The sequence below is a fragment of the Idiotropiscis lumnitzeri genome, chromosome 14, assembly GCF_059441095.1.
Source record: "Idiotropiscis lumnitzeri isolate Australia: NSW breed Sydney's pygmy pipehorse chromosome 14, RoL_Ilum_1.0, whole genome shotgun sequence".
Lineage (NCBI taxonomy): Eukaryota > Metazoa > Chordata > Actinopteri > Syngnathiformes > Syngnathidae > Idiotropiscis > Idiotropiscis lumnitzeri.
The window spans coordinates 16051442-16063752 of NC_142404.1; the positions used below are offsets into that span (position 1 = coordinate 16051442).

The following is a 12311-nucleotide window of genomic DNA, read 5'->3' on the forward strand; positions in this document are numbered from 1 at the left end:
TCGAGAGCAAGCAAAGCGTGACAAACACCTGCGCGCATCCCGAAAGCTTTAGAAGGTTTTAGCAGCATGCTTCCATGCAGAAAGACTCACACGTCTTATCGGGATGATCAAAAGGAAGATTTATTGGGAGGCCCGCCCGTGTCACTCCCTGTATTGAGAGCCCCCCCGAAATATTCATGGCGTCATTATGATCAAAGCCCCCCATCCTACTGGCTGGATCGTGTTGATGAAAATCCACATGCATATTCTTTTGGAGTTGAATCAAAGCCTCCGTTTTGTTCTTTTAATAAGTATGTGCTTGTTGTGCAGTATGTAGGGCCACAAGATTAGGAACATCTGCAGCATGGAAATTGCTCTTTAGCACATGATTCAAGATGTTTTATTTGTCAGTGCATCTCATCTAAAAAAAAAAAAAAAAAGGCAACTAAATATAAGAATACTGGAGACAACAAGGTACACCTAGACAAGACAGAGGTGGGTGGAGGGAGCTGATTGGTGGATGCAAGGAATGGGTCTGACGAGACCAAGGGGGAGACAAAAACCTAACAAGTTGACAAGACACGACGCAGGGAAACTGAAGTCTTTAACTTGGATCATGACTAAACTATTTGAAATAACTCCCAGGGTATTCACCGGGCGACAGCTTCGGAGTGCACAATTAAACAACAAGGCAGCCACAAAATGCTCACATTGGCAGCTACCAACCAGAGGAAAGCAGTTTTCCACATGAAATTTAGGAGAACAGAATCCAATCAGAGGTGTTTTTTTTTTTAAACCACAAAGCATCGGTTGCATTTGACGTCATTTCGTCGTGCAGAAGTGTCTAATATGAATGAAAACAGTTTAAAGGTGCTTCCCATGAAATGCTGCATGAAAAGCAACTTCAACCACATTTGAGCTGCTTGACTCAATCAGTGACGATTGCTGCCGGGCTTCCTGTCTAACGGACGTCTTAACATCTTAAACTTTGTAAGAAAACAGAAAGCCGAGAATGAGTCATGGCCAGTAATAATCCAAAGGTTACCTATTTGCAACCGTGACAAGTCCTTCAAACCACACATTTCTTTTGAAATGAAGAGAGAGAAAAAAAGACCACCTGTTTCTCACTCACCAAAAAGAGAAAAACACTTTATTGGCTTGCTTTTAATATATAGTGCAAAATGAAAGCGGCAATTGTGCACAGGAAAGACAATCGCAGCAGTCAAATCTATATCACAAAATATATTACATTTGCGAATTTTGTGAATAAAGTGGAATCCCTTAAGTTGAACATACATCCAATATGTTGGAATTTTTAATTTCCTCGTGCAAAGAACTCTCTTGCATAAACTTCCCGTTGAGATGGCACAAAACTGCTGAACAGCAATCAAACGATGAGTGCAAGATTTTTTTTTTTTTTTTCACAAAACTCAACTCACTTAGTCCTCTTAGCGTAACAAAGTTAAGCATAGAATATATATACAATTTTAGTAACACTGACTTCAAACGAACTGTCAACGGTTCAGTTGTTGGTGTGCTTTTGAGATCAGTGTACTGTCGAAGGGGCGACTTAGTTTGAAATCGTTTGTAGCTGATAATGTCTCGAAGTGAACTATGGAGAAAGGTTTTGCGTTTAAATTCAGTGGAAATATAATCTTCTTCCTAGTTCACCTGAAAGACAGCGCTCTCTCTTCTTCGTTGGAGGTGCTAGTGAGCGATGTCTACCATCTAGTGGTGAACACCATTATTACAACTCAAGATTTTTTTATTTGTTGTTAGCCAGTTGCCCCGTGCCTGCTCTAGAATTTTTTTTTTTTTTTCAGAAAATATTGGTTATATTCTGAATGGGTCATTCAACCTCAGGGCTTTCAAAGTCTGCAGTCACATGAATGACAATGTTTTGCATTCCTCACAACAGGTTAGCTGAGAACTCGCACATTCAAAATTCTTCCACTTGAAAATGATTTTCTAATCTCATCAATGCATGCTTGACTCTCATGGAAAAGCAGATATGACACATATGGAAGTTTCAAGCTTTCTTAACAATGATTCAAAATCAATCAAAAAAGTGCATTTGTTAATACTGCAATTTGTATTATTTTTTTTTTTTACATGACATAAAGCTGCAAATATGTGCTTTCCATTTGCTACATGAATCAATGTCCACTTTTAACGCAGGCTTGGAAAGATGTCCTGTTCCTGCTTAATTGAATACAAGTGCAAGTGGTTGGATAAACGCAACGTGGTTAGGGACTACAAACAAACATCCCAGAGATTCAAGTTGGATATTGAAGTCCAAACACGCGCAAGTACAAGTGTGCACTTTCCCTTCTCCGACGGATACAAGATCATCCTATTCAAGTAGTCTAATGTAACAGTTGTTCTACTCAAGCAGCCTCATGCGATGGTTTTCCTGATTCCAAAGGACATTTGTCTGGTGTGCAGGCAACTTTGGTTTTGAAATCGAAATACATTGAGGAAAAAAAATACATTCGTTTCACATTCATGGATGAGCGTCCGTCTGTCCCCAAAAATTAAAAAAAAAAAATAGATTCAGCTCTTTTCAGCAATGGAATGCTTTTAACCGTGCAAAATCTTTTAAATATTCTTATGTGACTGCCAAGTCTTAAGAAACATAACAAATGAACAATATGCTATTTTTTTTTTCTACATTCTTCACGGAAGAGGCCAACTGGTCCTCAAGAGGCAATCGTGAACATGGAGAAGACATTTCGTCTCGGTTTTTCATCAGAGATGAGAGGTTGAATCGACTTGCAGTGGAACCTCTAAAGGCGAACGCCGAGAAAATCGGACAATTTGGAATTTGACCCAAATTTGGTGGAAAAATATGTCTAAAGCGCTCGCCCATTAAAAGTACCAAGCAAGAACAAAGCAAGCAAAGTCAAGAGAGCACCATCCTGCTCAACATCCTGCCCTTACGCCGCCGCCTGTGAAGATCCCCAGAAGCCTGCTAGCTTGCAAATTAGCTAGCGGCTAGCATCTCAGACTGCTAGGTGGCCAGTTAGCTAGTGCCTAGCAACCCTCGTCGCGGTGTGGAAAGCCTCTCAATGACCCGGCGGGGAAAATTCCAGGCAGCAGAGGCTTTATGAGAATATATTTTCACGGCTCAAACATGTCAAGATGTGTCGGTTTAAGAAAGTTATGAGTAGTAGTTTGCGGGTCTGTTCGTGACTTTAAAGCTTTCTTTTATGTACTTGCCCCTTTTTTTTTAATCATACAAATTCAATTGAGTTGTAAACAACACTATGGTGGGCTAAACTCATCACCTACATTTTTATTTTCACTTAACAGCAACTTAAATGTTTAATGAGGTGTATTTCAAGTATTTCCCATAGAAACAACTCTGATATTTGAAATAAAATGGATGTTGTCAGAAAAGATTGTATTCAACCATTATAGCTTCCACTGCAACTTTCCTCTCATCTCCTTTGAAGGAAGTTGGTATTTAAAAAAAAAAAAAATAAAATAAAAAAAGAGGGGCGCTGGATCGCTGCTGCCCCCTGTTGACTCGGGGTGCGAAATACAAAGTGCCTCTCTTCACAGACCATTAAGACATTTCACCGAAAAGAGATGTCCACACGTAACCTTAGCAAATAGCACACTACTTACCTCTTACAACATTGTGTTTCCTACAAGACATGGCACAACGAGGTGACTAGGATCAACATTTCCGGCACTTCAATTTGCGAGGTAGAAGAGGTTTAAACATTGTCATGTTTTTATACAACCTGTTTGGTTCTAATAACCATAACAGTGGTGCTAAGCTGCCTCAGGCATCTCCCATTATCCTTTGGCACCGACAACAACCTCCATCGACTCTGTGTGGTTGTAATCCGAAGAGCATGTGGGCCCGGGACGGTACCTTGCTGGGGTGGTCCCACCCAGTCCAGCAGCACCGTTCCTGACCCGTCCTGGGTCTGACAAATGTTTCTACTCTTTGACGTCTCGGACGGCGGACAGCTGAGCGACTGTCTTCTTGACCCGTAGGGCGGTGAGGCGGGCGGCGGGGTTGGCGTACCAGCACTCTCTCATCAGCTTGCCCATAACGCGCAGAGCCTAGCTTGTCAACATAGTACACACGGAGACATTGCATATTTTTTTAATTCAAAAGGTTTCCTGTATGTAATTTTTTTTGTGGTAAGGTGGGCTCATTTCCTCTACAGATTTACAGCAAGGTAGGATTATTGCTCCAAAAATTAACATCTCAAATGTTTCAAACTCATTTTACGCAATAAAAAAAAAGAATTGGGGGGATTATTGTCAGAAAAATGCACATGCAGCACTTCCACTAACAACCCAGGCTAAACTTAATTACTCCCCTCATTCACAGCTTTTCTCTCTGTTGGTATGAAGCATGTTTCTTTGCCACAAATGACTGCGGTTCAATTTAGCCAGAGCCTTAGCACCATCTTGTGGCATCTTGGGCCATTACAGGAGCACAAAAAAAAAAAAAAAATCTGATGAGTCCAGTCTCACCTCACAACTCTGCCACTGGTTTGGAATGTTTGGTCGCAGTTTCTGCTCGCACACCACCTTCCTCATGTCCTCCACCGAGGGATCTGAAGGCACCATGTCATAATAAGGCAGCTGGAAATCCTCGTCAAGTCCTACGTGAAACAAATTTGACAAATTCACTTTTCACCATGAACAGTTGAATGCGAGAATGACAGAAGGCACTGCACCTCTGACTGAACATCTCCGGGCCAGTTCCCAGAACACGAGACCCAGCGAGTAGATATCGGCCCGCTTGAACGACTCAAAGTTGCTCATGTTGATGGTCTCGTCCAGCATTTCAGGGGACATGTACCTGCGGAAGACAACAGGACTTGGGCCTATCGACTTCCTGGGACGCCAAACATGAAACGAAATTATAACCATCCAATTTCCATCCTGGATGCTGCCCAATAATTGTGCAATCACGTGAGTGCGTGTTCACTGACGTATGTCCAACCTCTTGGTTCCCACTCGGTGGTTGGTGGGGATGTCGATGCTGTTCGTGCCAGAGTCGTGTTTCACGGCCAAGCCCAAATCGGCGATGACTGCCGTGCCGTTCTTCTTCACCAAGACATTCTTCGACTTTAGGTCTCTGTGAGCGATGGCGGGCTTCCCTACAAACGAAGCCGAACATTAGAACAAATGAGCTCGCAATCAGCTGCAGGATCCATGAGATATAAAGAATGGGTTGCGAACGGCTGTACGACAGCGACACTTACCCTGCGTGCCAATGATCTCCATGTGGAGATGAGCAAGGCCGCTGGCTACAGACAGCGCAATGACGACCATGCTCTCCACCGAAACGGTGTACCTGTTCAGGTAATCATACAACGAGCCGTGCTCGTGGTACTCGGACACCAACCACAGCTGCGTCCACGAACCGTTATCTGCAACGCACCGTACGAGGTCAATAGAAAGCAACCAGCTATTGCTCTCCGTTGTCGCAAGTGGTTATATGACAGTGGTGATCGGCAAAATACACGCAAAACGTGTTATATCCAGAAAAAAAACTATTGACATACTTTTGAAGTACTGGATGAATGGTCTGGATTTTGGAATATTTAATTCAGTAATTCTTTGCATGCCACTAGAGGGAGCCAGCCACACTGAATCAGCTTCTGCTCACCTTTGTTGTCAGCCGCAATGAAGCCCAAGATGTTGTCATGTCTGAGCATGACGGTCTGATAAATCTCAGCCTCACGGAACCAGGACCTCTCGTCCCTGGAGGAGAAGATCTTGACGGCCACGTCCTCTCCTCGCCATTTTCCTCGCCAAACCTCACCAAAGCGACCTTTCCCGATGCTCTCCTGGAGGATGATGGTCCGGGCGATCGTTCGCTGGACCAGCAGTGGAAGCCCTGCACCGATGTTATGACGTTTGACCGAAAATAAGGAAAACTCGAACTGAAAAAAACATTTCTGTTCACTAAATTAAAAAAAACGATCTTATTTGAAAATTATAGTTTATGGTACTTTCTTACCCAATACACCTCTCTCTCTCTCTCTCTCTCTTTCTCTCTCTCTCCCTCTCAAAAAAAATTTAAAAAATAAAACTAATACTAAAACTAAAATTAATAAAAATGGTTAAAATAGTTCAAGAGAAGCCAACCTGATCCCGAGCCAGAAGTGCTCATGTCGTAGATGAGCTCTTTGAGACATTTGTCAGGCGACATGAGCATGTGTTCGTCCAGGACCTCCTCCGGGTCGTGTTTCTGCGCTCGGCTGTAGACGCAGCGCTGGCGCTGCGCCACCAACACGGCGAGCGCAACGCCCACGCACAGCAGGCACGAGGGCACCACGATCACCACGGCCAACTGCAGCCTGCTGCCGCTGCTGCTGTCACCGGATTCCAAAGGCCTCTCTGGTGACCAAAGACAAGGCAAGTTGCTCATACATAAAGCTAATCCATGTCATGCTTTACAGAGGCAAAGTAAAATGTTTAAATGAGGTGTGAATGTGAATCCATTTTTGTCCATTTGTCTCACACAAATGAGCACCAAGAAAAAAAAAAAGCAGACCCATTTTTGAACAAAAAGCCAAAGCCAAAGCCAAAGCAAAGAAATCCTCCTAACGGCTTGTATCTGGACCAACTTGTTAGTGGAGTCACTCGTCAGGGGGAACACTGTCCAGTCATTTAATTTTTTTTAAATTTTATTTTAGAATTGAAATTGTTCCCAAATTTTATGGCTGGTGACATTTGACTAGCGTTTAGCGCTCATAAAGTGTTTCCTCGCTCGCGAGCACGTGTTAGTTAAAACGTGCAGATGGCCCAATGTGCAGTTGAACTCCATCACAGTTTCCCAAGACATCTTTGGCCTTTTCCCTAAATACAAGTCATGGCAGAACGCAGACATTTTCACTGGGTTGGTCAGCCAGCAATTTCAACCTTGATCGCTGTGTGAAAGTCAGCCATTATGCAAAACGCTTTCACTATAAAATGAGGAATCCCTCCGACCTTTAAGCAGTTTCCATTGGCTGCGGTTGTTCAATTGCAGGTGTAATTAATCCCTCTCAACCTTATGGCGACCATCTACCATTCACTTGGACTGTACAGTAATTATAAATAGAAATGTGTGTGTGGTTCCAAACATGGTCCCATGGCCTGTGCCAGCGCTGTTATGTCACCGGATCTAAGCAGGATCAGCATCAACCTCGTCTCGCCGGGGCCACAATGAGTGGGAAATCCCACAGCCATTGACTCCCCGGGCAAGGACATGAACAAATGGCGACAGCAATAACCAAATTAATCTCCCGTCATGTCTTTGCCGCAGCAGACGTGACATCTGTAAATATGATTTGACAGTCACAAATGCAATTCTTGTCTTGGACGCTGTCCCATTCATACTTCGACACTGGCGCAAATCGGCAGCAAGGGGGAAGCACCCGCACATTTTGTTTGCTTGTATGTGCTGTATTTGGTATTAATACAGAGGAACAATTTTTAAATTGTATGTGACGTAATCATCAGATGATAAAAATATGATATTTAAATTATAACAAAGAGTTCTGACATTAAGCGTAAGCGTACCGGGCTGTAAGTGCAGCGTCTCATTGTTGCAGAAGTCGCTGAAGCAGCAGTTCCTCTTGGAGACGTTGGGGGAGCTGTAGCAAAAAAGCTGACCTCTCATCTCGGACGGCGACAGGCACGACTTGAGCGTCTCCTCGCGGCCGTCGACCAGCATTACCGAGTTCCAGCAGGCGCCGTTCGCCGACGTCTCGCACACTTGGCTGTCGCACAGCTGGCACACGCATTTCAGACCTGAAAAAAAAGGAAAATTATCCGATGCACATCTGACACGTAGTCATGCGCTATAGGATCGAGCTAACGCCTGTTAGGTAAAATAAAGGGGAAAATAGTACACTTTTATTTTATTTGCGTGTATTTGCTCTTAATTTACGCTTTGAAATGAAGGGACACAAACTAAAATGCTATATGGTAACTAGAAAATGTTTGTCATTATCCCTCATCTATTCCTATTATGAGACCACGGCTGGAGAAATAATAAACAGAAACATGCTTACACAGTACTGAGTGAGGCAAGGACGACCTAGCTTCTCTTGAAAAGTCCGTCTTGTAAATGGCCTCGCAAGTGTATCAGCCATTAATCCACACTTTTCCCTCCTTCGGCCATTGCGGTTTAAAAAAGCAAGAATATATTTTACATTTTCGAACGGTCGCCAGTTACGACTGACTGCTGTGTTGTTTCCGTATAGCGCTGCCCCCTCGCCTTCAATGTAGGGCCAATGAGAAGGCTCAGTGTAACCAACTCGTGATCTGATTGGCTATCACAACTGTCTATCAACTTTTAAAAAGCCCCATATATTATTCACTCGCAACAGACGCCCACAAGATTGTATCTGAAGGCCTCGGACGAATACTGCGCACTACTGATATGACGAAATCTGCCTGGCAACATGAGCTATCTGAATTCTGATTGGATAAAAGCTCTAATGTAAAAAATCAACTCTAGGATACAAGATGACATCAAAGTGTACAATATGATCATGATTTCTCGAGTATGTTAGGCTGGTAGAGTAGGCTATGAAGGCCTTGACCATCCACCACTGAAAAAAAATCTACTTGGGTCAATTTGACCCAGATTATTTATTTATTTGTTTTGTTTTTAAAACTGAATATTTATTCTGATGGTTATTAAGCTTGATGTTCTTCTATTCAGGCTCTTGTGTATGGCCGTCAGGTGTACCTGACGGGGTGTTAGCGAGTTTGGAAGCAGACCTGTTACGTAATGGCGGCCGTGTTAAGTGTTTTGCTGCTGCTGCGGCTGCTGCTGCTGTGGAGGAACACAAGTAATGCCTCTTAGTTTAACACCCACCTAATCTCATGTTCCACTTGGAGCTGCTGTCAGGCTTTGTTTGACAAGCCCGCCCGTGATCCCCGCCTCACTCAACGCTTGATGTCATTTCATTCAACTAGATTCTTGACATATTCGGAGTCTTCAATGAGCTTGACGTCAAGGATTTGGAATTTGAGCAACAATAGTCATGAGAATCGGACACCAGTTCGGGGAGGAATTAGGAAGTACACACACATCGGACTTGGAGAAAAATGTGGTGATATTTCGTCAACCCGAATATGTATAATCTTAACGTAGAGAGAGGAAAAAGAAGACATTAGCGGCCAATTTGACAACACATACGAGTCGACGTCTGAGACATGCTAGTGTACTCCAAAGAATTAAATCCACAAAAGCGCAGACGTCACGCATAGCAACAAAGTGACCCAGCCACTTCTTCCAATTCTAAGGTTTGACCTTGTCAGCTTTGACAAATTTGAGTTAGATTTATATCTTTTTTTTTCTCCATTATCCCTAAGGCGCTAAAAAATTCATCTAAATTCTTTCATCGCTCATCCGACGGTTGCCAGGCAACAACTCGGGTCAAGACCAAGTAAACAATTAGGGGAAATGAAAGGAAGAGAATGTGAGACTGAGATGATTACAATACTGAATTGAATAAACTTGCTGGACATGTAATGGGAAAGTGTTAAGGTTTGTTCTTTATTAATTCGGAGTTGGTTTATATATATATATATATATATATATATATAGACACAGAACTTTTCCATTGGCAGTTTTTGGTTGAATGAAAAAATCCAAATATTCACATTGAGAGCTCTGAAGAATTTCAAACCACTTTACTGTGAGCCAGATGTGCAAAGCACTCATCCCCGTGCGACCCGCTTCCGCAGACATTTTCCTAGAATGGTTTGAAATAAAAAGTTCCTCGGTGAAGTGTTATGTTGCAATTGGTGGCGCCATTTGCAAGCCTTCAAGTGATGACTGGATTGCCTGAAAGTTTTCTGCCTGCCCGGGATGAGCACTCACAGAAGAGAAACGCTCGCATCCCATTTTGGGATCTAATAGGAGGAAGATGATGATGATGGCTTTAAGGTTACAAAATGAAATGCAGGTGGACTTATTTATAAAAGTGTCGATACACACATTCAATCAGGGTTGTTTTTATATTTAATACAGAGTGCTTCAATCCAGAAATGGGCAATACAAGACCATTTTGTCTCTTTACGGAGCTGTTTGGGGAGCAATACATCCAGAGCACCAAAAAACTAATTGATATCAGAGCCCAGACCTAAATCCTATTCCAAATCTGTGGGGTGACATGAAGGGGGCTGCCCACAATTAAATCCGGACACATCTTTGCAACAAGACTGGGAAAAGAAGTATAGAAATAGAATTGCACAATCGTCATAATTGTCATAAAAGTCGGAAGATTCCTCAATGCAATTCAAAAATATGATAAGAAATAAACTATTGGCATTTTTCTTTTGTATATGAGAAGAAAGTCTTTATAGTATGAGAAAAAATATCTTACAAAAAATAAAGGCAATATTAGAATAAATAGTCAGTGGAGTTTAAAGCACAAGAATGAAGTTGGCAGTTTTGAAAGGAAAAGTAATTACAATTCTGAGAAATCTAAAATGAATTTTAAAAAATAGTCAGAGAAAAAGAATATTAATTCAAAATAATTGAAAAGTCAAACTTAATTAAGGGGAAAAAAATCTTAATACCATACTTTGCAAGCAAGGAAAAAAGTGAAATATTACAAGAATAAAAGTAGCACTATTCCTAAAAGAAATATTACCAGGAGAAAAAAATCCATTTACAAGAAATCTAATCTAAATATTGACATATGAATGCAATATAGTTATTATTACCAGAAAAGCATATGTGATTTTTTTTTACAATAATAATAATAGTAATAATAATAAGAATGATTTCTTTTTTAAATTAATTGAGCGTCAAATAATTCTAGTTTTTCAACACACTTTTTGCAAAAACATATGCACACGGCGGTGCCCCTCTGTCACTCCTCAAAAAGCAAAAATCTTCAAAAGGCAAATAAATCCTACTTCCTTAGCATTGCGAACCTCTCACTTGACTGTTTCTAAACAAAATCCTTGAATGATGTATATGTCGCCCATATTACGCACATCAGAAACCTTGACGAAGAAAATGCATTAGTGAGTCTTTTCCTCACAAAGCAGTTGACGTTGTTAACTTATTTAAATGTTGATTCATGTTCTGTTCAGCTTCATTAAACGCAAATGTATAAATGCACAGTAAACTGACGGGACATAACATTAGGTACACCGACCCAAGGTTGTATTGATTATTACGACTTTTATGACACAATAAATGGGTCAAGACAGTAAGACAAAGTAGTTATTCTTGTACATGAGTCATACACAATAAAAAAAAAAAATTTAAAAAGAAAAGAAAAATGACACAGTGTTCTCCATTGTGTGTAGTACCTGCGCTCAGCTGCGCCACACACAGCAAAATCCACGCCGCGTGGAGGATCTGCTCGGCGGGTCGACTCATAGCAAGGACCGCATGGGTTCCCTCCGGTCGGACGCTGCAGCTCTGCTCGGTCCACGAGGGCCGGCACGTACACACGCGCACACACACACACACGCACGCGAGCGCGCACGCACTAACGACAGGAGGAAAGTGTGCGACGCAAAGAGTGAGAGCTTTGCGGCCCTCCCCTGCGGGGGAGAGAAAGTAAGAGGATTACACAGCCTCAGACCACTGATGGAGACATGTGAAGCACACGCACACCCGCGCGCACACGCACGTACACAATAATACTACAATGTATCGGGTAGTCAGTGCGTGTGGCCACTAGAATGATTGGCCGATTTCTTTATTCTGAGTGTATATATATATATATATATATATATATATATATATATATATATATATATATATATAGTAGTTGCTGATTTGTAAAAAGTTCATATAGCATTTGTATACAAAAAAATTTAAATTTTATTATTTTTGAAAAATTGCATAAAACGTCTCTTTTTAAAAAGAAATATGAATAATAGGGGGATTTGTTTTCAAGAAAAACATGGAGGATAGGAATATTTGTGCAAGGGGGATGGGGGTTGTGGGGTAGGCGGGGTTTATGCGCCCCCAACTGTGAACATATATGTGTTTCCTAGCAACTCCAGTTACACCTCATTAAATGCAGTACACATTCTATATTTGGACAATATGTACAAAACATTCGCGTGTTGCGACGTTTTAACTCTGAGATAAGTATCGAGATTGTACGGGAATAGTCCACATGTCCTTCCAAACACCATTATGAAGGCATTGAAAGCGGCTGCTTGTTGTTTATCTCATTTGAGGCAATGCGTGTCACCTTGTAAAAAGCAATCATCCAATATTTTTTCGCTTATTCAGCAGGCAATTTCAGCAGGCGATGCGCACCGGAGCACACTAAAGGAGCCTGGCGGAAGTGGCGAGCTGCGATGGGGCGTAATGGATTGAA

The 12311-nt window shown here is 41.9% G+C and overlaps 1 protein-coding gene across 2 annotated transcripts; it reads right to left on the reverse strand.

Moving 5' to 3' along the window:
• Window positions 1–1115: 1115 nt before the first annotated feature.
• acvr1c (activin A receptor type 1C) lies at window positions 1116–11507 on the reverse strand. Of its 2 annotated transcripts, none has more exons than XM_088314958.1 (9): window positions 11284–11507; window positions 7522–7752; window positions 6103–6354; window positions 5621–5851; window positions 5214–5381; window positions 4952–5108; window positions 4683–4807; window positions 4477–4607; window positions 1116–4060 (listed from the first exon to the last, which is right to left on the reverse strand). In XM_088314958.1, exons 1-9 carry the CDS (start codon window positions 11351–11353, stop codon window positions 3770–3772), a joined length of 1656 nt encoding a protein of 551 aa, XP_088171084.1. In that variant the 5' UTR covers window positions 11354–11507; the 3' UTR covers window positions 1116–3769. The 2 variants fall into 2 exon arrangements, with proteins under 2 accessions (XP_088171084.1, XP_088171085.1); XM_088314959.1 differs by having other exon boundaries at window positions 3775–4056; window positions 11284–11504.
• Between the last annotated feature and the right edge of the window lie 804 nt (window positions 11508–12311).

Coding starts and splice junctions, on each gene's coding strand:
- acvr1c (XM_088314958.1), bottom strand. CDS start 11,353: ATGAGTCGACCCGCCGAGCAGATCCTCCACGCGGCGTGGATTTTGCTG. Junction 4,608..4,682: donor CCGGAGATGTTCAGTCAGAG/GTGCAGTGCCTT, acceptor TGTTTCACGTAG/GACTTGACGAGGATTTCCAG. Junction 4,061..4,476: donor ACCAGTGGCAGAGTTGTGAG/GTGAGACTGGAC, acceptor TATGTTGACAAG/CTAGGCTCTGCGCGTTATGG.